The 23453-nt window shown below is 39.7% G+C and overlaps 3 protein-coding genes across 4 annotated transcripts in view; 1 reads left to right on the forward strand and 2 right to left on the reverse strand.

The window, feature by feature from the left end:
- Window positions 1-10580, reverse strand: part of aldh6a1 (aldehyde dehydrogenase 6 family, member A1) — a 12281-nt gene extending 1701 nt beyond the window's left edge. The window contains exons 1-11 of the mRNA XM_053632586.1: window positions 10428-10580; window positions 9850-9891; window positions 8104-8178; window positions 6435-6596; window positions 6205-6283; window positions 5727-6029; window positions 5270-5391; window positions 3259-3448; window positions 2037-2218; window positions 1729-1908; window positions 41-139 (exon numbers count right to left, since the gene is read on the reverse strand). Coding sequence (XP_053488561.1) covers window positions 41-139; window positions 1729-1908; window positions 2037-2218; window positions 3259-3448; window positions 5270-5391; window positions 5727-6029; window positions 6205-6283; window positions 6435-6596; window positions 8104-8178; window positions 9850-9891; window positions 10428-10466 — 1473 coding nt within the window. The 5' untranslated portion in view covers window positions 10467-10580. The remainder of the gene's footprint in view (window positions 1-40; window positions 140-1728; window positions 1909-2036; window positions 2219-3258; window positions 3449-5269; window positions 5392-5726; window positions 6030-6204; window positions 6284-6434; window positions 6597-8103; window positions 8179-9849; window positions 9892-10427) is intronic.
- A 440-nt stretch (window positions 10581-11020) lies between these two features.
- On the forward strand, window positions 11021-18829 carry gstz1 (glutathione S-transferase zeta 1). Of its 2 annotated transcripts, none has more exons than XM_053632589.1 (9): window positions 11021-11252; window positions 11598-11649; window positions 11788-11855; window positions 11982-12062; window positions 12433-12558; window positions 14890-14965; window positions 15122-15174; window positions 18479-18528; window positions 18628-18829. In XM_053632589.1, exons 1-9 carry the CDS (start codon window positions 11223-11225, stop codon window positions 18752-18754), a joined length of 663 nt encoding a protein of 220 aa, XP_053488564.1. In that variant the 5' UTR covers window positions 11021-11222; the 3' UTR covers window positions 18755-18829. The 2 variants fall into 2 exon arrangements, with proteins under 2 accessions (XP_053488564.1, XP_053488565.1); XM_053632590.1 differs by lacking the exon at window positions 11021-11252 and adding an exon at window positions 11399-11477.
- An 84-nt stretch (window positions 18830-18913) lies between these two features.
- On the reverse strand, window positions 18914-22221 carry zgc:163014 (uncharacterized protein LOC100038766 homolog; the record flags this gene model as incomplete). The annotated part of the gene is made up of 8 exons (XM_053632859.1): window positions 18914-19615; window positions 19719-19816; window positions 20046-20100; window positions 20193-20284; window positions 20409-20605; window positions 20731-20918; window positions 21181-21303; window positions 22026-22221. Coding segments are annotated over 8 exons (1236 nt in total), but the record flags the coding sequence as incomplete, so codon positions are not given.
- Window positions 22222-23453: the final 1232 nt, after the last annotated feature.

Genomic DNA, 23453 nt, shown 5'->3' on the forward strand with positions numbered 1-23453 from the left:
AAGTATTATTCATTGGCATCAGCAGCTGGGATGGACCTACTTGTTTGCCATAGAAGTTGGTATCACCCCTGAAAGAGGCCCTAGAGCCAGTGAAGGAGAACATGGGTAGGGGAACAGGAATTGGTACATTCACTCCAATCTGGAAAAGGAAAATATGCATGAAAAACAGCAGTAAGAATCAGACATCATGCTTACACCAGCAACCCAACCCCCACCCCCCCACATATGTCCTGAGGCTGCCCCGGCTTCCTCGCCCCAGACACTCACACCTCAATGCCATTTAAGAGAACAACGCAAATGCAAACATGTCTCCCTTTCCCACAGCTGTATGTTACACAGAATTATGCCAGTCCCCAAGAGGGAACGAGATGAGCTGTTAAAACCAAAGATTATCACCTGGACAGCTGCACAATCAGCATGTTCACACAACCAACCTACCTTAGATCAGAGCATCTGTCAAAGCCAATAAAATAGGAACAGCACCCAGATGTTCGACAACTTTTGCAGTTGTTTTTCCTTTTCCCACTTGTTTGCTAGAAAACCAGGGTAGTCAGTACTTAGAGCTAAACCTCAATTTACTTAAAGTGGAAACTTTGTTTTAACGTTTAGGACATAAAACTATATATTGCTGCTGAGCCTTGACTGCTGTGTATGGAAAGTGCTGAACAACCGACTCATTCAGGGATACGACAGCATAAAGCCGAAAGCCACAATCATTTTGTGTGTACCCGCTGAGAAAAGCAACGTATGCAGAGGGGAACTAAACAAAACATTTTTGTTGGGGCAGGTGACTACTGGAAATTGGCACTGCTTCTTGAAATGTCTCAAAAAAAAAAAAAAAAAAAGGGGGGGGGCAGTGGGAACAGTCAAGGAGTGGGGCAGTGATGGAGACCGAATAAGGGAAGGAGAGAGAGGAAGAGGGAAAAAAAGAAAAAAAAAAAAAAAAGGGAAAGGTACAGTAGGGATGTCTTGTGCATTTAGGTTTTGGAGGCCAACTCATCACATGGTCATGTTCACCATGTGAATCACAGACACATGACACACCTGTGAGCCACAAACAAACAGGGAGAAGGTGTGCCATTTTTACACAGCCACCAAATCAACAGGTTGCATGGAATCCCTTCTGGATGCAGTTTCAGAATCTCCACCTCCATAATATATTTGTGAGTAGCACTGTTTTGATTAAACAGCACATATTTGCTGTGAGCTATTTGGAGCCCACATGTTGTGAGGTGGCAGTAAGGGTCCCCCCCCCCCCCTTTGGGTTTTTAGTCAAGGCAAACAAGGTAAACCCTGCTTTGGAAAAATTTGTACTTTTAAAAGAACGCTTGTGGCAGATATGGCAGCTGAGGACAGAACGTGGATAGCTCGACACTGGCTGGCTTTCTGCGGGTTAGAGGAGAGGCGCCAAAGGGCTTTTACACATTACATTTACATCATGTTCTAATATTGACTCTCAGAGAGTGCCTGAAGCGCTTCACCCAGAATGGCTCTCAGGAAGTGTGTTCACTCCAACATAACACTTCAATGAATTTTATATAAAGTCATTAATTTTTTGTGCTTGGTAAAACTACAGAACTAATCCAACATACTAACTCATGACATTCCCCAACTCTATACACACACTTTTTTGTGACTGAGCATGTAACCTACAAGTTGTAGACTGAAAACAAAAAATTGTAAAGGCATCTCTTATAGTTAATCAGTTGCAAGTCTAAAATTCCTCACCTGGCCAACATCCACCTCGTGGGTGTATTTGCGAGCCACAGCACCATTAGTGGTAAAAATGGCAGTTCCATTTCCATACGGGTTCTTATTGATTATACTGATGGCTTCATCCAAGGTATCAACTTCTAAGACCACCAAGACAGGGCCAAAGATCTCTTCCTTATAGCACTGCATTTCAGGCTGGAGGTCAAAAAAAAAAAAACTTTTTAAAAATGGGGGGAAATGACAAAGTGATTGAAAACCAGTGACAGTTTAACAGCTAGCTCAGTAGCTGCTCAGATTTTCATAGTCATTCATAAATGACTCACTGTGACATTACTGATGATGGTGGGTCCCACAAAGTTGCCATTCTCAAAGCCCTTAACTTTCACGTTCCTGCCATCGAGCAGCAGAGAAGCACCCTCATCCACTCCACTCTGGATGAGTCTGTTCACATGGCCCCTGGCCTGAGGGGAGATCAGGGGTCCAAGATCAGCACCTGGCTGGTCACCTAGCATCAATAAATAAACAAAAATAAACAAATATACAGTCACAAAGTCTTCAAGTAACCATAAGAGATGGATAGGCCAAATGAAGTACATCGATCTTGGACATCTCCGTTGTAAGCATTTTATGCTGGTTGCTTTCTTTTGCAATATTAAGCAGTAAAGGATTAAAGTTGTGTCTATTGCTGTCCCACACACATGGTTTAATGCATCAAGGCGCTCACCCCAAAAGCTGTTTCTGGGTTTTAGTTGGGCTACCGCATTGCCATACAAATGTTTTTGGCTTCACCAAATTTCATTTTTCCTATTTCATCTTTTAATTTGGCCTGCTTGTGTTACTTTCATGTGCCCATACCACAAAGAGAATTTCAGGTTTGCGGCATGAGCAAGAAGTGCTTCTCTGCTTTGGCTGTACTGAACGTGCAGCTGGAAGGGGTGTGGTCATGAAGGCTTGGGTGGTCTACTGGAATGCACTCAGAGGGATAAAACTCATACCATGAACAAATGATGACATGGAGAAGAGAGCAACAAAGGACTGAGGGTAGATAAAGGAAAATGCTAGTTACAGAGAAGAGCAGAAATACTGATGATCAGTGTCAGTCATCGGTCCTTTAAACCCCATTCTGTCTTTTCTGTTTACTGCGTCAGTTATGAATGAGGACAGGGAAAATGAACAGATGAAGTCCTACAGTTACACAGAAGTAGACAGAACATAGAGGCACACTGGAAAGTGGGGCTTTAAACAATGCCAAAACTCGAGGACACATGCTCTTAAAAGTACACCTTCAAGTCTGATTGAGGTAACAAACTAAGCCTTAGGTGTGTAACAAAACCACTTCCTGTACCTGTATCTGTTTAGTTCACTAAATATCTATACCGAAGTGGGTGTGAGTGAGTGAACAAAAACAAGGAATAGTGCACCTCCTATTCACATCTGTTTAGACCACATTATCTGTTCACCCCCCCAAAAAAAAGGATTCATATTCAGTTACATCCCTACCGAGTTTTATAGCTTTCTATCTAAACAGATCAAACAGTCGCATACCTGCGTTGACACGTAGGTTCTTGGCACGTTCTACCAGTTCAGGCAGCCAGTCGCGAGCTTCTCCTACCAGGATGGCAGTGGAAAGTGCCATACATCTTTGGCCAGCTGCTCCAAATGCAGCACCCACCAGCTGGTTCAGAGTGTTCTCTTTATTAGCATCTGGCATTACCACACCATGGTTCTTTGCCCCCTGGTCATAAGCACAGGACAGATAGAAAGGATACCAGTTCTATAATTAGTCTCAGAGCACAATCTAAGGAAATGTAAACAGCATACAGAGACATGTACAAGTCCTTGTGCTTTCAGGCCATTTTCAGCCTTATCCATCTTTCATACTACATGTACTGTACAATTATGGTTAAACAAACAACTTTTCCCTTTATTTACTGGAAGTTTAAACCAAAATCTTTATTCAGCCATTTAGTGGATAACAAGCTGACTTGCTCCCCCTGTGTTCTGTAACAGAGATTTACTGATTTAAGTGATTTCTGAGGCTATTGCAGAGTAGAGACTGCGTATGTACAGTGCATGTGTCCACAAAACCAGTCAACAATGAAGTCATGTGTACAATGTGCATGGTATTTGCAGGCTTTGGACTGACCAAATCGCTTTTATTTCATTTAAACCGTTCATTTATTCAATTCTACTCAATTCATAGATGGCAGAATTCATTTATAGGTTCTTTAAATGGCAGTCCAACTAAGGAAGAGAAATGAAACTAAAACAAGCCCCAAAACAATTTAAACAAATGGTATATACACAGTACAATGCATTGCTTTCCATAAGTTTTGAGGCTATTGATTTCTGACTAAGACTCATGTTCTGTTTACAGTATTGAAATTAAAATTGCTTCCAATAAGCTTCGCTCCAATCATTCCTAATCATGACCAATGGTTAAAGTTAATACCAGGTTCAAAATACTGAATAAGGCTTGGCCTGGGCCTTCGAAGACTGAGTACAAACTTGAATATCCATTTCATATCTAATGCTGCCACCCACTGGCTGAAAACTGCTAGATTAACATGATGAATATAGCTTCGTAACATTAGGAATCCCATATATGTGTGTTCCTCAATCCTGGTCCCAGAGTGCCCATGCACTACACATTTTGGTGTCTTCACTGCTCGCAACTCACCTGATTCAAGTTATTAACTAAATTATCAAACCTGAGTAAGGCTGCAGTGGAATGGGGAAAAACACTAATTCATGCCTCATGAGGGTACTCCATGACCAGAGATGCCAAACACTTCTATAAATTATATGAATTCAGTAGTCTGAGATCTGTATATTGTTCATGGACTGCATGTCAAGTTGTTTGGGATATGTGCCAGTGCTCCACAGGAATGCAGAGGTATAAATATTGCAAACCGAAAAATAATAATTCTAGAAGGCGGGGGGGGGGGGGGGGGGGGGACAGAACTGTCACAAAAATCCTGGCATTCATCTGGCCCCCCCCCCCTTACCAGACATCCACCAAGCAACAGTAAGAAAACAGTGAGGCAAAAATATTGTGACAGTTGCTCAATAATAAAAACAGTTCCTACATTTTTTACTGTCTAAAAAGAGACTACTGTCCCACTTTTGTGAGTGAGGCTTATGAATTCAGAGGTTAAAAGTTCATACAGTTTATACACCTCATGCCTCAACACTTTGGCTTTTCTGCCAGGTGAATTTTATTCACATTTGTTCCAGCCATTGCTTTAGCTAAATTTTTAAAAATAAATAAATAAATAAATAAATAAATAAAGGTTGAAAAGCTTTGTTTATTTTGGCTTCCATATCCCTATAGCAAGGCATCGAAAATCATTGATGCTACGGCTAAACAGATGGTAAGAATGGACCCAAGACAAACCGGCTAAATTCAGGAAAATTGGCACAAATCAATACAGGCTGGATCAACCAAAACTGGATAGCCAGCTATGTTTCTGCTTCATTTCAGGACTTTATTTAAATGTTACTTACTGTACATTACTCTGTGAAAACAAAAGTTTGTAGGACTTGCAGGACTAACCATGTTGGACTGCACTCTCTTGCCATTTTTAGAGCCTCTCTCATAGATGTACTCTCCTGCCTGGTTGGAGCCCACAAAGCTAATTGCTTTTATAGCAGGGTGATCACAGATGAAGTTCACAGCTGCAAAAACAAACAAGGTAAAAACGATTTCTCACACAGACTACAATTACACAATGGCACGCAGTCTATCTGTGCTCAAAACTTTGATAAGTACATGAGGATTCATTATTATTATTGCACTCTGAAAGGGTACTTTTCCATGCCTACACAGATTTTCAATAATTGGGCATTCAGCATTTTAAAACAGCTAGTGGATAAACTTGTTAGAATTTTTAAGGCATTTAAAACTAAACTACGAAACTGTTCTACTACCTCTGAAATCAAGGGTTCTACTATGCAGTAGTATAGTATGTAGTTATTAGGTCAAAATCATCACAAAAGAAGCAATTTCACACCATCGTGCTGGCCGTGGATGATGTTGAGTGTGCCATCTGGAGCGCCAGCGTCCTGCAGCAGCTTAGCCAGCATCATTGTGCATCCAGGCACACGCTCTGAGGGCTTCATCAGGTACGTGTTCCCGCACACCATGCCCATAGGGAACATCCAGAGTGGGATCATGGCGGGAAAGTTGAAGGGGGCGATGCCAGCACAGACGCCAAGGGGCAGTCGGTATGTGTAAGTATCCATGTCTTTAGTGATAGAGGGCAGAGTCTCCCCCAGCATAAGGGAGGTGATGCTACATGCATGTTCTACCACCTCTGGAAAAGAAGATATATAGGAGAAATTACTAACACGTACTCAGCCTTAGCCATCAATATTATATCTTTTGAAACCCAGGTTCACCTATAATACACAGTGGCACAGACACAAGACTTCAGTAAGTCTGCTTCCTGGTTTCAATGACTGGCCTTTTGAAAGATCCTTGAGACTTACGTAATCCTCTGAACACATCGCCCTCAGCATCTGCCAGCGTTTTCCCCTGCTCCAGCGTGATCAGCTTAGCCAGCTCTTTCTGCAACATGACACACACAGTAGCACAAATGTGTAAAATATTCCTATTTAAGCTAGCTAGCCCAATATCAGAAACGCTCAGGTAGGTATGTAATAAGTACTAATCAGACACATTGTTGAGATCTGCAGCACCACATATCAGGATGACTTACAATGTTGTCTTTAATGAGCTGCTGGTAGCAGAGGAAAACCTGCTGACGGGTCAAAATAGAAGTTTCAGACCAAGAGCGATAGGCCCGCGAGCACGAGTCCACAGCAGCCAACATCTCTTCCTGCGTGGCTTTAGGGACCCGGCCGATCACCTCGTTGGTGGCCTGAGCAGATGTGAGAAATAACTATAACTACAGTAGAGAAGTGCAAAATCATTAAAACATCTACTTCTCCAGAATCAGTCCCAGATCTAGCCACTTAATACCACTAATTCTCACTAAGGGAATTAGTCAGGTTATAAGGCCTAGAGTACAGTCGACAAAACATTTGACCATATGTTGTATCTTAATCTTAACTGTCATTTATTTAGCACCAAAGAGACCAGGAATGGCAAAATATAAATTTGGATTCTGGACATAAACATACTGCATTGCTACCCTAATATATATGTACCCTAAAATATGTTGAGATCTAAACAGGACCATGAACAAGTATACTGTGAGAAATATTTTAGTAACACTATACCAAGCAGATTGCATGAACTAAATGGTTATTAAACACTACATGAAATCTTATCTAGAATGTGAGAAGTATGTGCTGTTGATTACATAGAGCAGAGACATTGTAACTGGTTAACCGGGCAAAGTACACTTTGAGGTAGAAATTAATATAAAGACTTACATCAACCTCCACTTCTAGCAATGATATTTTAGGTGTATTACCGTTTTAGCAATTATACTTCACCAGCAGATAGGAATTGCTCACATTAAATATTATCGGTGCTTCTTCATCTGTATCTTACGTAAACCCTAAGCAGCCATGCATTATTTTTTTCCCCCCTTTCTGTTTTCTCATGCTCTCGACTTAATTTTTCTGTGTACAATGACCCCAAGTCAATGGGGTTTTGGTTATATGCCTAAAATAAGGTCTGTGGTTAACACAAGTGCAATATATGTTCACGTTTTATACTACGACATAAAATACATCAGTAATACCCCACTCAGTATTTTAAAAAATATATATTTTACGTGTCTTGAAAAAGGCGGTTGTTAACAAGTGGCTACATGGGCCTACAGAGGTTGTCGGGGACATTAAACGTCATTAAACTACAACGCGTGTTGTAGTTCGTTTATAGCCTAATATTAGCTTTTACTTCTGGCGAGTGTATTAAAGCTTCAAAATCTTATGAATCTTATTGAACGAAACAGGTAAGAATCATAAGCTTTTGTTGGTCACAGTTTATTTTCTGCAATAATCCAAAAGCCAATGGAACAATCCTTCTGGCTTTTTGTCGAGGGAACCGGGGTGATGATAACTTCTGGGTTGACCTACAAAAATACCTCATCCCTGCAGGATCAATGACTTCCACATTAGTGTCAGACATTTGAGAAGCGGACATTCCTCCCTCTTAATGTGGAGATAAAGTCCATCTCTACAGTTGCCAATTATTACATTTAAGATGGTGAAGATGCCAACATGCATGTAACACCAGTCCCATTCACAAAGCACCAGATTTTCTCAGGATAAAATTATCCCATCGTGAAAAAATAACTTTTGTTATATCGAGATCATGAAAAAACAGAAGAAAAAAAAATTTAATAATGCATGACCGCTTAGGTCTTCCGTAGTATCAAGAACTGGAATATAGACAGGTATACTGTGTGTACTCACGGGATTGTGAATGTCTAACCATTCTGAACTTTTGGATTCAACAAACTTCCCATCAATAAACAACTTTGTGGTGGGCTGTAGCGAGAGAAAAAAAGAAAGAAAGAAAACAATGACGATCATGTTACATGTCAAACTAGATTTCAACAAAAAATTAGTTTAGGCCTGCTAACTTTAATGAATAATCACACCTAGATACTGTGGATTTGTACTCAAAAAATGCTGCAAAAATTAAAAATACTTTCCTGTACTCACCCCAAGACACATTCATAATATACTCATACTGAACATCCTTTCAACACACTTTGTTCTGTTTGACTTTACACTTGTAAAGAAATGATCTATAATCTCACCATCCGGCATCACCCAGAAGAGGATAGGTTCTCTTTTTCATCTGGATCCTTTAAAAGTTTCTTCCACGTGTTGTCTCAGCAAGTTTTTAACTTGTTCATTAGGGATCAAAATCTATATCCATATTTCTGTAAATCTATTTTGTGACAATATCTATTGTTAAAAGTGCTATACAAAACAAACTGAATTACATACACAGGACATACGACTAGCACCGTATAGATTTAGAAAATTTTTCACCTATAAATAAAGTTCCACGATATAAGAATATCGTGGAAAAGTTAATTTTTTCCCATAATTTAATTCAAAAAGTGGAACTTTCATATATTCTAGATTCATTACACAAAGTGAAATATTTCAAGCCTTTTTTGTTGTAATCTTGATCATTACAGCTTACAGCTCATGGAAATCAAAAATCCAGTATCTCAAAATATTAGAATAAAGAATTTATAAGAGAGAGTAGTAGTAATAATAATAATAATAATAATAATAATAATAATAATAATAATCATGTAAAAGAGGTACTGTGTGGTTAAGAGGGGAAGGAGAAAGAGTGAAGGTGTGCGAAGGACACGTTTGTGTGTTTGGCACTCATTTGTGTGAATCAAGCAACATGACAAGATTTGTTGCACTGCTTCTTGTTGAAGACACGCTGTATGTAGTCAAGTATAAGAGGGGAGAACAGGTATCAGAATTTTTTTTTTTAAATCTTCTTAATTAAGCACAGACACAACAGGCACAATAACATTAAAGCAGGGATGCATTCTGTATTTCTACAGATCCATTTTCCATACCACTTATCCTACACAGGGATCCTAGGAGTCTATCCCAGGGAACTCCGGGCACAAGGCACGGGACACCCTGGACGGGGTGCCAACCCATCACAGGGCACAATCTCACACACACACACACAGGACAATTTGGCAATGCCAATCAGCCTACACAGTTTTTGGACTGGGGGAGGAAACCCCCAAATCATGGGGAGATCATGCAAACTCCACACACACAGGGCAGAGGCCTAGTGGTGCCAACCCCAGAGGTGCAAGGCAAACTTGCCAACCACTAAGCCACCATGCCCACGACATTATGTATTTATCAATGCATACTTTAAGTGCCATGCTGATTTTCATTATTAAATATTTCTTAAAGATGACGCCATTTTGTTATCTAGAAGGTAGAGTAAGATTACAATAACTAGTTAAATATTGCAAACTTCCTTTCTTCAGATAAAAGAAAAAAAAAGGGGGAGTGAGCCGTTTGGGAGCCAAAAGAGTCGATTCTTTTTAGTGAGCCGAGCCAAATGATCTGACTTACTGAGAAGTATCAGAATCCCCATTGTAATTCACACAAAGCTTTTTTCCTCCTTACAATTAAGCAGTTACGTTCTCTGTAACTCACCACGGAAGAGGAGTAACACCTGTGTCCCAACTGAAGAAGTACCTGTATGAATATAGTAATATTTTTAAGAAAGAATATCAGGCAGATAGCACAGAGTCAACTTAAACCCAAATACACATTACACAGAAAATTTAACTTAACAACAAATTTGAAAAACAAAATATTGTAGAAATTTGCTTTTATTCTTCGTGAGTTTGGGCCGGAGAAAGTTCAGATTGTGTTTGTTGCTTCGGTAGTTCAATAGTGAATCAAGAGGCGGAAATGTGTCCTAGTGCTTTGGATGGGATTGCAGTGTTTTATACTGAAACCCACACGACAATACGAGTGTATTTCAGTTCATGGATCTATAATTTGCCAGCAGGTGCAGCTCAAGTGCAGCAAATGAAGCAAGTTCCGGTCACTGACATGGGAATACACAAGCAGGCTACGTCCCAAACACTAAAGTACTAAATAGTATGCCACCTATAGCACTAGAAAGTGCAGTAATACGCAGTGTAGGAGGTGGTCAGTATTGTCACTTAACAAACAGGACGGTAATAGCTGTGTCGTTGTAAGTCTACACGTCTCGTTTTTCTTACCCTCTTCTTTAGGAGAGAACGCACTGCAGTCGCTGCCATGACTGAAGTCACAGAATTGAGGCTTTAGCTCTCCCTAAAAAAGTAATTTAAGCCAAGGCGGCCAGCCTGTGCACCTATGAAACGTCTCCTTTAATCGACGGCAGTTTCGGAATGAGGCGGGCTCATCAGGGGGCACGGCCAATGATTGGTCAAGACCCGCATACGCCCACAAAGTAAAGAAGCTGATTGGTTAATGCCACGAGAACCTGGACTAATAGTAATATGACTTGTTGCAAGACTCTTCACAGAGCAAGTAAACGAGCGATGATTGGTCTTAGCAAAGGTGTCCTAGGAAGGAATGAATTAAAGGGTGTTTGGGTTCATCTCACTGGACAGGGAAATTCTTGGAATCGAATTTAACTCGATTCCGAGGGGTGGGAATCGATTACAAGATTCGATTCCATGCAAAAGGCGAATTCACTCTATAGTGAATATAGCTGCGGAGTCGGTTCTGCATTTCTAACGCCTGTGATCGGAGAATCGACTCTTTTTGGAACGGAGTATATGGATGTGTTTTAACGCGTATGTTGCACAAATAGTGTAAAATACTCCACAAGTGAATTGGGTTCAGTTGTATTGGTTGGACATTGATAAGTCTGAACTGTGTGTGCTTGAATAATTGGTTTAAATGGCATGCTGTGATCTAGTTTTCAGCCACGGAGTTCGTGCTGGTTATTCAGTGAAGTTATTTTGAAATAAAGCTTGATTCAATCCTGTCAACTCTGTCTCTTCGCAAAACCCGGCCGCAGGACAGAAATGCGAACATCATTTGCATGTTTGATGAAGGTAATTCCCAAATGCACTATGCAACAGTAGCTTCATTTTTGTGCCGTTGCAAGACATTCCTTGAAAGTCTTGGCCACCTGGTAAAAATCTAAACCTGCTTAGTCATGAAGCTGTAGTAAGAGGAGGATTTTTTGGGTCTCCTCTCATTGGCTATTTGAAGAGAGGATTTTAACCCCTGATCACAAAGTTACATGACTATATAACACCATGGCGTCTCAAGGAAAGGTTTCACTGTTTTCCACTTTCATGCTGTTATTGTTGTTGTTGTTGTTTATCTCGATCTTTAACGCCTTTGACTATTAAAAAAGTTGTTTTGCTTTAATTATCGCCTTACATATTTTGCAGCCCGTGCTTCATGGATATTTCAGAAGTTCTTGCTCATGGAGAGTGCGGATTGGTAAGCTGCCTTAAGTGTACTGAATACTGAAATCCTCAACATGCAAATCTTCTCTGCCTGACTGTTCAGTCTTTAATTAATGAAGACTGACCATGCTGAACATTCCAGCTTAACATGCATGTATCACAACTTCACTAGCTTTTGCCCTAAAGGGTATTGAATATGACCAAGTACCAGTCAACCTCGTCAAGGACGGAGGCCAGCAGGTAAACACATAGGTTATCATGTGTCTGTACTGTGAAGTTCTTTTCATTTAGTAGCCTGTATAAATCATAGATGCAAATTCTCTGTGTTTTATAGTTTGTGGATGTAACATTGCATGTCTTTTTCAGCTCACAGATCAGTATAAAACAGTCAACCCAATGCAGCAAGTACCAGCAGTCACCATTGATGGCATCACCTTGTCTCAGTCAGTAAGTTCTCTCATATTTAATGGCAATGATAAAAATGATGAGTTATCATTGTTGTTGTTTGTAGTAGTATACACCCTTCTTCACTGAAACGATACTTAAGCTAATAAACGTGATGATACAGACAAGATGATTAAAACATTTAAAGAGCAAATATATATATATATATATATATAACAAAAGCGAATAAATAAATAAAATAAAAAGAATACACCCTGAGAAGGTCTCCCATCCATTTCACACACTCATTTACTCATAAATTGTCAAACAGCAGCCCAGCACACTGAACTCCAGAGCAGAGAGAAGCAGACAGATTAATGTCACTTGCTCATCTGTATTCTAACCAAAAACATTGACACACCTCTGCCTCTAGCTGGCTATCATCCAGTATATTGACGAAACTCGGCCTGGGCCACGTCTCCTCCCAGCTGACGTACAGCAGCGAGCTCAAGTGCGCATGATCTCTGATCTCATCGCCTCCGGGATACAGCCTCTACAGGTGTGTGTATTTTAATATGTAAATAAAATACTTGTGGGTTTTGATTTGAGCAACACAAAAATAATCTTTCTAGCCAGTACATTGCAGCTCAGACTAAAAGGGGAAAAAAGTTTTATACTTTTTCTTTCATCATTATCATGCCCATAGTATCGTACCTGGATTACATTCTGCACTGAATAATACTAACACTATGTGCTAAGTAATAATAAATAATATACATGTAGTTAAACAGATTAGAAAAGAGCACAATACTGACAGAACAAAAGAACGGAAAAGAAGGAAGGAAAAGAATGTGTTTCAGTCAACAATAATGTTATCCTTAACACTGACCTTTTATTTAACTTTAATTCTATTGAGTAAAAATTTTCACACAGGCCCAGTTGGTATTAGATATGTTTTTTGCTCAATAAATATTATCATTTAAAAACTGTATTTTGTGTGTACTCAGGTTGTCTTTGTTTTGTCTTAGATTTTGTTTTAATCTCTGAAACAATATAGTATGAGTGATACACAAAAACAGAAGAAATCAGCACTGTATATGACATGATGAATGGCTGCACATTACATAAACAAGTATGTGCAAATGCTGTGGGGAAGCAAACAAAAGAGATTCTCACACATTTGTTTGACAAACACCATCCTTTATCCTGTGTTATTAGGGATTTAGTCCTTGCTTGGTACAACAAATGCTGATATGAGAATATATTAGATGAAAACGTGTGTATAATATATAACATGGACATATTTGAATAACTTCCTTCATAATTTATGATGTGGATCAATTTGAATACAAATACAGTGATTTGAAATGCAATAAAGAACAAAAGAAAATGTGTGTTGCTTTATCTGAACTCACAAAAAAGAAAAACGATCCATAGTTTGATGATAAAAATGCTATCTTGAAAATAAACTTTCAACAAGATTAGCAACTTAAAATGCTGTACTATCATGACCATATTATCAGTGGCAACTTTAAGTACATCTAACTTGTGTTTAGACATATTGGCCATTTCATCAGGTGGAACTACATTTTATAGGTGCACTTTGTACGTACCTTAAAGGGTTCTGTGCAGAACCTTGCAACAGTGTTACCCTGTCTGAAAGGGTTTGAAGTAGAACCCTTTTATGAAGCTAACAATGACCATGTTTACATGCACATCAAATTCCCTTTAAGGTCTGTATTCCGGTTGCAGCCATATTCCGAATACAATGTTTATATGCGTACTGGGATCTGTATACCTACTGGCCTGTATATATAGTTGTTGTAAGTATGCCTGAGTTGCCATTCCTAAATACCTAGCCCACAGTTAAGCATCTGTTAGCACCCACAATTCCTTGTGGACTGAGCCTGTGCATATATCTCCTTTCAGTGGATTTTCTGAATAAGGTGTTTACATAAGGGGTTGGAATCAGAATATTGTCTTAATCTGTACTGGATTGTGATATTTACATGACTCAATACTAATTAGAATATTGCCAAATTCCAATTAATATTGGAATATTGATGTGTATGTAAATGTAGTCACTATTAATTGATGAACCCCCCCCCCCCCCCCTTTTTTTTTTTTTTTTTAAGTCTATAGGTATACAATTTCTTACTGTAGCCCAGCTGTTGCTATACACCCTATGAAAGCCCCCCTCTAGCTTATAACCACCAGAAAAGCATTTGTCCTATAATTGGGAGATTGCAGGCTTGAATCATGATGATGCCACAGCCATCTGCATCTGAGTCAAGGGAGCAGAACTGGCCATGCTGTTTGGGTGGGAGGGATGGCATACTTTTTACCCTGTCAATTACACTGACACTTAGCCAATCATGTGTGTCTGTGAGCTCATGTATGTGGAAGAGGGCAGAAAGCACTTTCCTCCGAGTCTTTGATGCAGCATGAACAACAGTTTGAAAAGATGTGATTGGCTGGCTTCACACAGACTTGGAGAATGCATATTAGCCCTCACTCTCCCCTGTTCATAGCTGTCGCGTGATAGGGGAAAGTTGGCTGGAGGGTGGTAACAGGTCGGTGACCAAATTGGGGAGAAAAGAATGGGGAAATATTTGTCTAGATTTAAGCTAGCTATACCTAATAAACTGGCAAGTCATTTTATATCACATATTCTAATATTGCATTTTTTTTTCTATATATCACTCTTTGTGGATGATGCCTAATTTCACACATGGCAATGTGAACATCTTTTAGATTACTCAGGTCTGTCACTAACTGAATGTTATAATAATAATAATAATAATAATTATTATTATTATTATTATTATTATTATAGCAATTATGTGATGTATAATGTAATTAAAATAGTTTTATGTTAAATAATTTTCAGAACATCTATGTGATACAGAAAATTGGTGAAGAAAAGGTACAATGGGCTCAACATTTCATCAACAAGGGATTCAAGGGTGCGTAATTCAGATTTGATTCTTGTGTCTACTTCTCCCCCCCCCTCCCCCATATGTTTAATGTACACTAAAAGAGTTTCTGGTTGAAGCAATTAAATGTTAATTTCTTAGAGTAATCTGCTCCATTTTAATTACTAGCATGATTTATTTTTGCAGCCCTCGAGTCCATCCTGAAGCAGACATCTGGAACATACTGTTTTGGAAATGAGGTAATGAAACACCTCTAATTAGCACATTGCATTTGAAATGCAACGATGATTATGAAGTTCAGGTGCAGACTGTCTTCTTAAATCCAAGGGCATTTACACTTACTGAAAACGTTATTATTAGGAACACCTGTACACACATGCATTCATGCAATTATCTAACCAGCCAACCATGTGGCACCAGTATAATACATAAAATCATGCAGATATGGGCCAGCAGCTTCAGGTATTGTTCACATCAACCATCAGAAAGGGTATAAAATGTGATCTCAGTGATTCTGACTGTGGCATGATTGTTGGTTCCAGACAAGATGGTTTGAGTATTGAGTAACTGTTCCCTGTGTCAACAGTCCAGGCTGGTGGAGGTGGTGTAATGGTGTGGGGAATGTTTTCTTGGCACACTTTGGGCCCGTTAATACCAATCAATCATCGTTTGAATGCCACAGCCTATTTGAGTATTGTTGCTGACCCTTCATTGCCACACTTTTCCCCACTTCTAATGGCTACTTCCAGCATGATAATGCACCATGTCAGTGGTCACTATCTGTCATGTCGTCACCGGGGCTTGACGGTTAAGGCCTGGATTACTGGTTGAAGCCCCAGTACTGCCAAGCTGCCACTGTTGGGCCCTTGAGCAAGGCCCTTAACCTTCTCTGCTTCAGGTGCGCTGTAACCGTATCTGCACTCTGACCCCAGCTTCCTGACATGCCGGGGTATGTCACAAACTAGTTTCATGAAAATGACAATGAGTTCAGTATTCTTCAGTGGCCTTCCCAGTCACCGGATCTGAATCCCAAACCTTTGGGATGTGGTAGAACAGGAGATTCACTGCATGAAAGGGCACTTGAAAAATCTGCAAGAATTGCGTGATGCAGTCATATCAACATGGATCTGAAGCTCAAAGGAACGTTTGCAACATCTTGTGGAATCATGCCATGAAGAATTGATGCTGTTTTGATAGCAAATGGAGGCCCTGCCCAGTATTCGTATAGTGTGCCTAATAAAGTGCTTGGTGAGTATATGTCTGAATGAAGGATTTTTAAATTCTTTATATGCATAGTGGTCTCATGTTATGGGGGCAAAGTAATTGAACAAGGCTACACAGTGGGCATTTTTGGCACCTCACAGACCAAAATGGTACTGTTGCTAAAATGAATTGATGACTTTAAATCTCTGGCAGACAACCAAATGTCACAGAAATTAATGTACATGCAAAAATACCTTTTGACCTGAGCAGACCTAGAACAATTTCCAGGATTTAACAATAAAGAGAATATACTAGGGTAGTGGTAGCTCAATGATTAAAGGTTCTTGGTTACTGATAAGAAGTTTGTGGGGTTCAAGCCCCAGCACCACCAAGCTGCCAGTGTTGGGCCCTGCGCCAGGGAAACTGTATCATGGCTGACCCTGCACTCTGACCCCAACTGCCTAACAAGCTGGGATATGTGAAAAAAAGAATTTCACTGTACTGTAATGTATGTGTGACCAATAAAGGCTTCTTCTACTACAAAGCCACAGAATGTCCATCACAAACCATTGTTAAGCTTCAAGAACCAGGTTACAGTGTAGTAATTTGTATTCTTGTCCTAAAGCACACCACATAATCTGTCAAACATGGTCATGTATGGCTGCCAGTGAAGTGGCTGTTCTTTTCTTTACTGATGACTCAAGATGGCAGCAGCAGGATGAATTCTGAAATGTCTGAAAGGCCCAAACTGTCAGCCTACTTTATCAGTGTGCATTTGTTTTATTTTGTAAAGGCAGGTGCCAAAATGGCTGGTAAAACCGGTCTTGCCGAACAGTGCCATAATTTAGTGCTGTCTGTTGGCTGCAGCCTTCAGGCAGTATGCGATTGCAAATTATTTTCAAAAAGTATGACTTTAACTGCCAAATTATTTTTAGTCACCTGAGAATAGGAAAAAAAATAATCCTGCCAGGCCTCAGAACAAAGCAAGCATTCAAACATGAACCACTTGGGACAGGAAGGTTCCCATTAATTAAATTAGGATCAGAAATTAATAATACTGTTCATTAATATGAACGCATAAGTTAAAGATAGCTGATATGACACTTGTTACAACCCACTATCTTTGGGATGGGAAGTTTTTTTTTGTGTGCACGTCCAAACTCCCTCCCAGAGTTTCCAGCCTGCCCTAGTCTGCCTTGCTCCTGCCATCCTGGATGACATCACTAAATGGCAGCCATATTTAAAGAGGAAGAGGAGTGAGAATGTTGTGGGATGTTGGAGATGGTTACATGTGTGCTGCTTATATGCTATATTCTGACTGCTTTTGACTCTTGCCTGGTTTTTGACTATGAGTTTGGTGGTCCCTGTATCTGTTTATGTATATTCTTCACCATTGTATATATGATTCACTTGGTTCACCAGCAGTAGGGGTGTGGCTGCCATTTCTTTTGGGAGAGGGTCCTTTTGTCTCTGTTTTTGGCTTAGGCAGTTAGGGAAGAGGGGCGCACGGTGGCTTAGTGGTTAGCACGTTCGCCTCACACCTTCAGGGTCCGGGGGTCGATTCCCGCCGGGGCCATGTGTGTGCGGAGTTTGCATGTTCTCCCAGTGCTGCGGGGGTTTCCTCCAGGTACTCTGGTTTGCTCCCCCAGTCCAAATTGGCATGTCTAAAGTGTCCGTAGTGTGTGAATGTGTACGTGATTGTGCCCTGCGATGGACTGGCACCCTGTCCAGGGTGTACCCCGCCTTGTGCCCGATGCTTCCTGGGATAGGCTCCAGGTTCCCCTGCAACCCTGAAAAGGAGTGAGTGGTTGAAGATGGATGGATAGTTAGGGAAGTATCCTTGTATTTTCTTTGCTATTTTCCTTTTAGGTAAGCTAGCTACCTAACAAAGAATCCTTTTGTTTATTATTTTGGCCTTGGCCCACCTTGAAGGTACGTCTGGTGGTTGGTTCTCGTATAGTAGTGTGTATAGAGTTGTGTGTTACAATATATCACAACTTTTTAACACAAACCTGGTTGTTATTCCTGGCTTCCCTTATTTAAAGGTCAAATTCCATTGAATCCCAAGCTGGTTACTCTGTGCAGCCTAACCGATACAGGGCCGTAACAGACTTGGGGGCTCATCCGGGATGGCGGGAGCGAGGCAGACTAGGGCAGGCTGGAAACACTGGGAGAGAGTTCGGACCTGCACACAAAATATGGCACAGCACAGAAAAAAAACCCTTCCCATCCCAAAGATAGTGGGTTGTAACACACTGATTAAACAATTGAAGAATAAAAGGAGTGAAAGTCTTTCCTGTATGCTTTCAATTCATCTGTAGTAAAACTTCTCTGCTTTAGATATCCATGGCAGACGTGTGTCTTGTACCCCAGGTCTACAATGCTGAAAGGTATATGGCTCTTGACATTGAAACCAAGCTTAAAATGTCTTCCAAGTCTTTTATAAAAATTGCAGAGCAATGGTCAAACTTTTTTTTTTTTGCAAAAAGGTTTAAAGTGGATCTTGACCAGTATCCCACAATCAAGCGGATAAACCAGACCCTAATGAAGCTTGAGGCCTTCAAAGTCACTCATCCATCCTGTCAGCCTGATACACCTGATGACCTGAGAGCATAAATGTCATTTTGAACATCCTTGTTGACTCAACAGCACCATAATGACATTAAAGCTTTAGCAAAGGAAGTTAAGCCATTCAAGAATCCAGTTTCCTTTTGTCTGTTGTGTTTATTTGTTTTGGTAAAAAGTCTGAGTTTTCACTGGGGTTTTTTTCCAGAGAATATGTCCAAAATATGTTCAGATACCAAAAAAGACAAGTTACACAAAAACCTGTGAATGTGACAAGGTTTCAAACTTTAAAAAAAATAATAAAAAAAAATTAAAATAAAAAAAAATTGAAAGAAAAAAAAAAGTTATAATGTACCTTTAAATAGGTGGAAAAATATTTATTGGACAAAAATAACAATTGTTGTGTTAATCTCTGAAATTACTACTGAAACTAGAAATCTGAATTTGTATTAGATAAACAGTAGCTGCCAAGCAGCTGTTTAAATCTGTAAGATTGGCTTTAAAATAAAATGTTAAAAATAAATATATAAATAACTTTAAAAAAGAAAAAGTGCCTTCATGACGAAGTTCCATTTTCTCTCATAATTTTCAAATAAAAATCTGCACCACTTAACAGTTAAGTTCCTCAGCCATGCACTACGATCTTGTGAGATGGTTTTATATCTAGTCCCTGTCCTTCAGCAGGGATTTGCATGATGCATTTGACTGCATCATCATAAAATGTGCCAGTGCAATCTGAGCCCCCAAACACTAAGATGGTGTGCTGGGCGGAGGGCCAGGTGTGATGGCCATCTCCTGGGTCCCTTTTATCAGTGTGTAAAGGCGCAGTGCCGGTCAGACTGATTAGACTGTGTCCAGCACGAGGCTTTGAGGAAAGCAATGGACACACCACTGACGTCCAGCAGTTGGTCTCTATAACAAAAAGCAAGCAACAGTAATTAATACAGACCTCACTTTATTTAGCAACAACACATTTTAGCAGACAATTTTTATTTTGTAAAGAAAAAGCAGTAACCTAGATTGAAGAGATGGAGATCTTGTAGTGCTCCTAAAGCACTGCAGCCTCCGCTGATCAGCACCCTGTTGTCAGACATGGGCAGAGCAGCATGAAACCTGTCCATGTGAAGAGAGGATAGAGAATTAATGATCAGAGTTACATAAATATACTGCTACAGATATAGACATTCGGAGAAGAGCATTACATCTGGCTAAGTGTGCTACTGCAAACCATAAATGAAGTTATAAGTTTCCCATTCAGCTGATAAACATTTTTAGTGGGTTTAGGAATGTAATTAAAGGAAATATACCGTTCAAGTGACTTGAAATCAGTGAACACACTTACCCACGGGCAAGGGGTGGCATGTTTTCATATTTCACTGCAATGTACTCCATAAAACCTTTAGTGATGGTGATAATTTGAGCAGTTAGTGATATCTTTTCAATAATCACATATTTCATGTGTGCCTTTAAATAGTGATATTTACATTACCAAGATCTAAAACGTAGAGGTCATTGAGGTAGGCAGCGGTTTTTCTGCCTCCGAAGATCACCAATTTGTCAGGCAGTAGGGTGCTGGAGTGCCTGTACATAAAGATCAGCAAGTACCAAGAGGCATGAAATACACAATTATGCATACTAACCATTCATTTCTGCCCAAAAGCCAGGAAAGCTTGTAATAAAATATGATCTGAAATCGCACACTGACCCAAACCTGGGAAGAGGACGGTCCCCTTCCACGATTGGTTGGTACCACAGCTCATGTTCAGGGTTGAAGATGTAAAGAGCATTACTGCAAGCTTTGCCTCCAGGACCTCGACTAGGCTGCAACCCTCCAAATACATACAGCTCACTCTTATAAATACTGCAGCTGTGGTATGCCAACGATGGGACATTTCCTTTGGCCTGGTAGAAATAAATATTTAGAGTAAATTAATGTTGAGAAACTACACACATGCACACTTCTAAATCATTGCTCAGGTTGATCTATTGAAAACTGCATTTAGTTGAATATGTTAACTCAAACGCACTTTAATAAGTTTCCACTTCCAGGTCAGTGTATCCAGCATATAAATATCACTATAGCGTTGACCTTCTCTAAGGCCACCATAAACATAGACGACCTTATTCTCAGGGTCAAAGGCCGCCGAGTGGCCTCGAGAGCTGGGAGGGAGTGGCCTGACTGTAGAAGTCGTCATGGGGAACCAAAAATCACCATCTGTATAGGTAGATAGCAGGTTAGCCTCAAATTTTGTCCTATGCATTTTTAATCAGTGTACTGACATTGCATCGGTCTGTATAGTTTAAGAGACATTTAGCAGTCATGACTGAAAAGCACAGAGTAAATTGCTCAGTAATGGAATAATAGCCACTGCTATTCCACATGCAAATTACTTGCTGAAACTGGTAGCTTATTCAGTCACTGTCACTGCCCAAAAGGTCACTATAGTGAACCAGAGGCCTGTGAGAAAATAACGCACCAATCTCCAGCTTCCATATGGTGTCTGTACAGTTGTTTTGATCTGCAGCCTCCCCACCAATCAGAACAGCTGTGTCAGGATCACATAAACACATGGTATGGTTCCAGCGCTTTGATGGATGCTCTAAAATAAATAAATAAATAAATAAATAAATAAATAAATAGCATTATTATTTCATTATGCACTCACCATCCAGTTTATTAGGAACACATGCACATTCATGCAATTATGTTCACGTCAATATGTGATCACAGGCTACAACAGCAGCTGCAGTCATTTCCTTTCCTCTCAATCAGCCAACAACAGGAATCTGAGGCTAGAGTGGAGATGATGGACAGATAGAAACCTCGTCTGGTGAATCTTTCTGCCGCCACATGTCATAAAACACATCATCTTAAACTAATGAGTGAAAATGAGGGTACTTCAGTGGAAGCACCGTAAAGCACCCTTGGGATGTTGAAGAATGGGAGACTGAGAGCATGAATGTGCAGCTGACAAATCTACAGCAATTAGCTGATGCAATCATGTCAACATGAACCAGAACTTCAAAGGAATTTTTCCACCTTGTGGAATCCATGCCAGGAAGAATTTAAGCTGTACTTATACTTGCCAGTATTGATATGGTGCTCCTAGCCAGTGAGTGTACACTGAGCATTGTCAGTAACATTTGCAAAACTTTATTTAAAAGCTATTTAAACCATTTGTAGTATTCATCACAGAGATTTACAGACAATTACAAAATGGATAAATCATACAAGGTTAATGAAGGGGGGGGGGATTTTCTTAGACAAGGGACCACAAAATACAAAGAAGAATTTTCACAAGTGTGGTAGAAATGTGTTCACCTGCCCGGCAATCCCTCGTCCTTTTAACAACTTCCCTCTCCTCATTTTGCGATGTATATACGCTCAGTTTGCGCTTTTTGGGGCTTGAACCTTGGCTTGACCGCTGCTGTGTTTCAGATCTCTCAGAACTCAAACTATATCTTCTCTTTCCTACCACAGACTTCCTTGGAGTTTTGTCCTTCAGACAGTACACAGAAACGTGAAAGTAGACATTAGTTCATAAAAGCATAGCTAGAGGATCCACAAGTTTATTTTTAAATGATGTTACAATGGTGAAGATCACTATGAACCATTATCAAGGTGCTACAGTTAAGACCAAATTATTATAGTAATAAGCCTAATTGACTGGTCAACTGAAGCATAAATGTCAACTTAAACCTTTTTGCTTGTATTTTCTCATTTGTAAGTCTCTTTGGATAAAAGCGTCTGCTAAATGAATAAATGTAAACCTAACTTTACAAAAAAAAACAAAAAAAACCCTTTAATTAAAAAGGATGGCTGTTAGTGTGATACAAAATGTTTTGGTTATACATTTTAGCATATTTTTATACATAATTTAATGAATCAGATTTCATAAATTTCATATACTAGCATCCTATTCTTAACTAGTCTATATATGCTTTTTGAACTCCACTTAATGAAGTGTTGCACTTTTTTGGCTTAATTCTTCAACCTTTACAATTAGAGTTACCAAATGCTTGCTTTTTAGTTAGTAAACGATCATGCCATTGAGTATTCCTCACCAAAGCCCAAACTCCTGATGTTCTGAGGCTGATACTCTGAAGCTCTTCTTTGCTTGTTTTGAGATCTGTATAACTGACCGTGTCCTCAGGTAATCTCTGAGATGTGATCTTGAGAAGGACATGACAACTGTTAAACAGCTTAATGCAGCATATAACAAGTGATTATCATTTAATATTATTTAAGTGTCAAAATTCTAAATTGTATCACCTTACAGTAATTGAATTACTTTTAAGTTGAATAGTAGGGTTTTTGCTCTTATGTAAAATTAAAAACCTAACAGTTTAGATTTACTAGATTAAAAATGCAGGCCCCACAGTAGGAACTCAATGCAACAAAGGTCAGTACACCTTTCATTACTGAGATTCAAATCTTTTATTTTTTCAAAACTACCTTTATTTTTGATCACAGACTCAATCCTCCTCTTCATGGAGGAGACCAGTACTGTACAAATTTCTGGAGAGATGTTCAGCCATTCTTCAGAGATAACTTTTTCCAGCTGCTCTTTGCTGGAGGGGTTGTGTGGCTCTACCTCTCTCTTTAAAGACCCAAATTTGTTCTACTGGATGCAAGTCAGGCAACATACTTGGCATAGTTCTCACTTTTTTCCTTATTTAGAAACACTTGCATGGTTTTGGCAGTGTTTGGCTTTGGACCATTATCATGCTGGCATATTCCTCTTCTGCC

Source organism: Ictalurus furcatus, chromosome 9 (genome assembly GCF_023375685.1).
Source record: "Ictalurus furcatus strain D&B chromosome 9, Billie_1.0, whole genome shotgun sequence".
In the NCBI taxonomy this organism is placed as follows: Eukaryota; Metazoa; Chordata; class Actinopteri; order Siluriformes; family Ictaluridae; genus Ictalurus; species Ictalurus furcatus.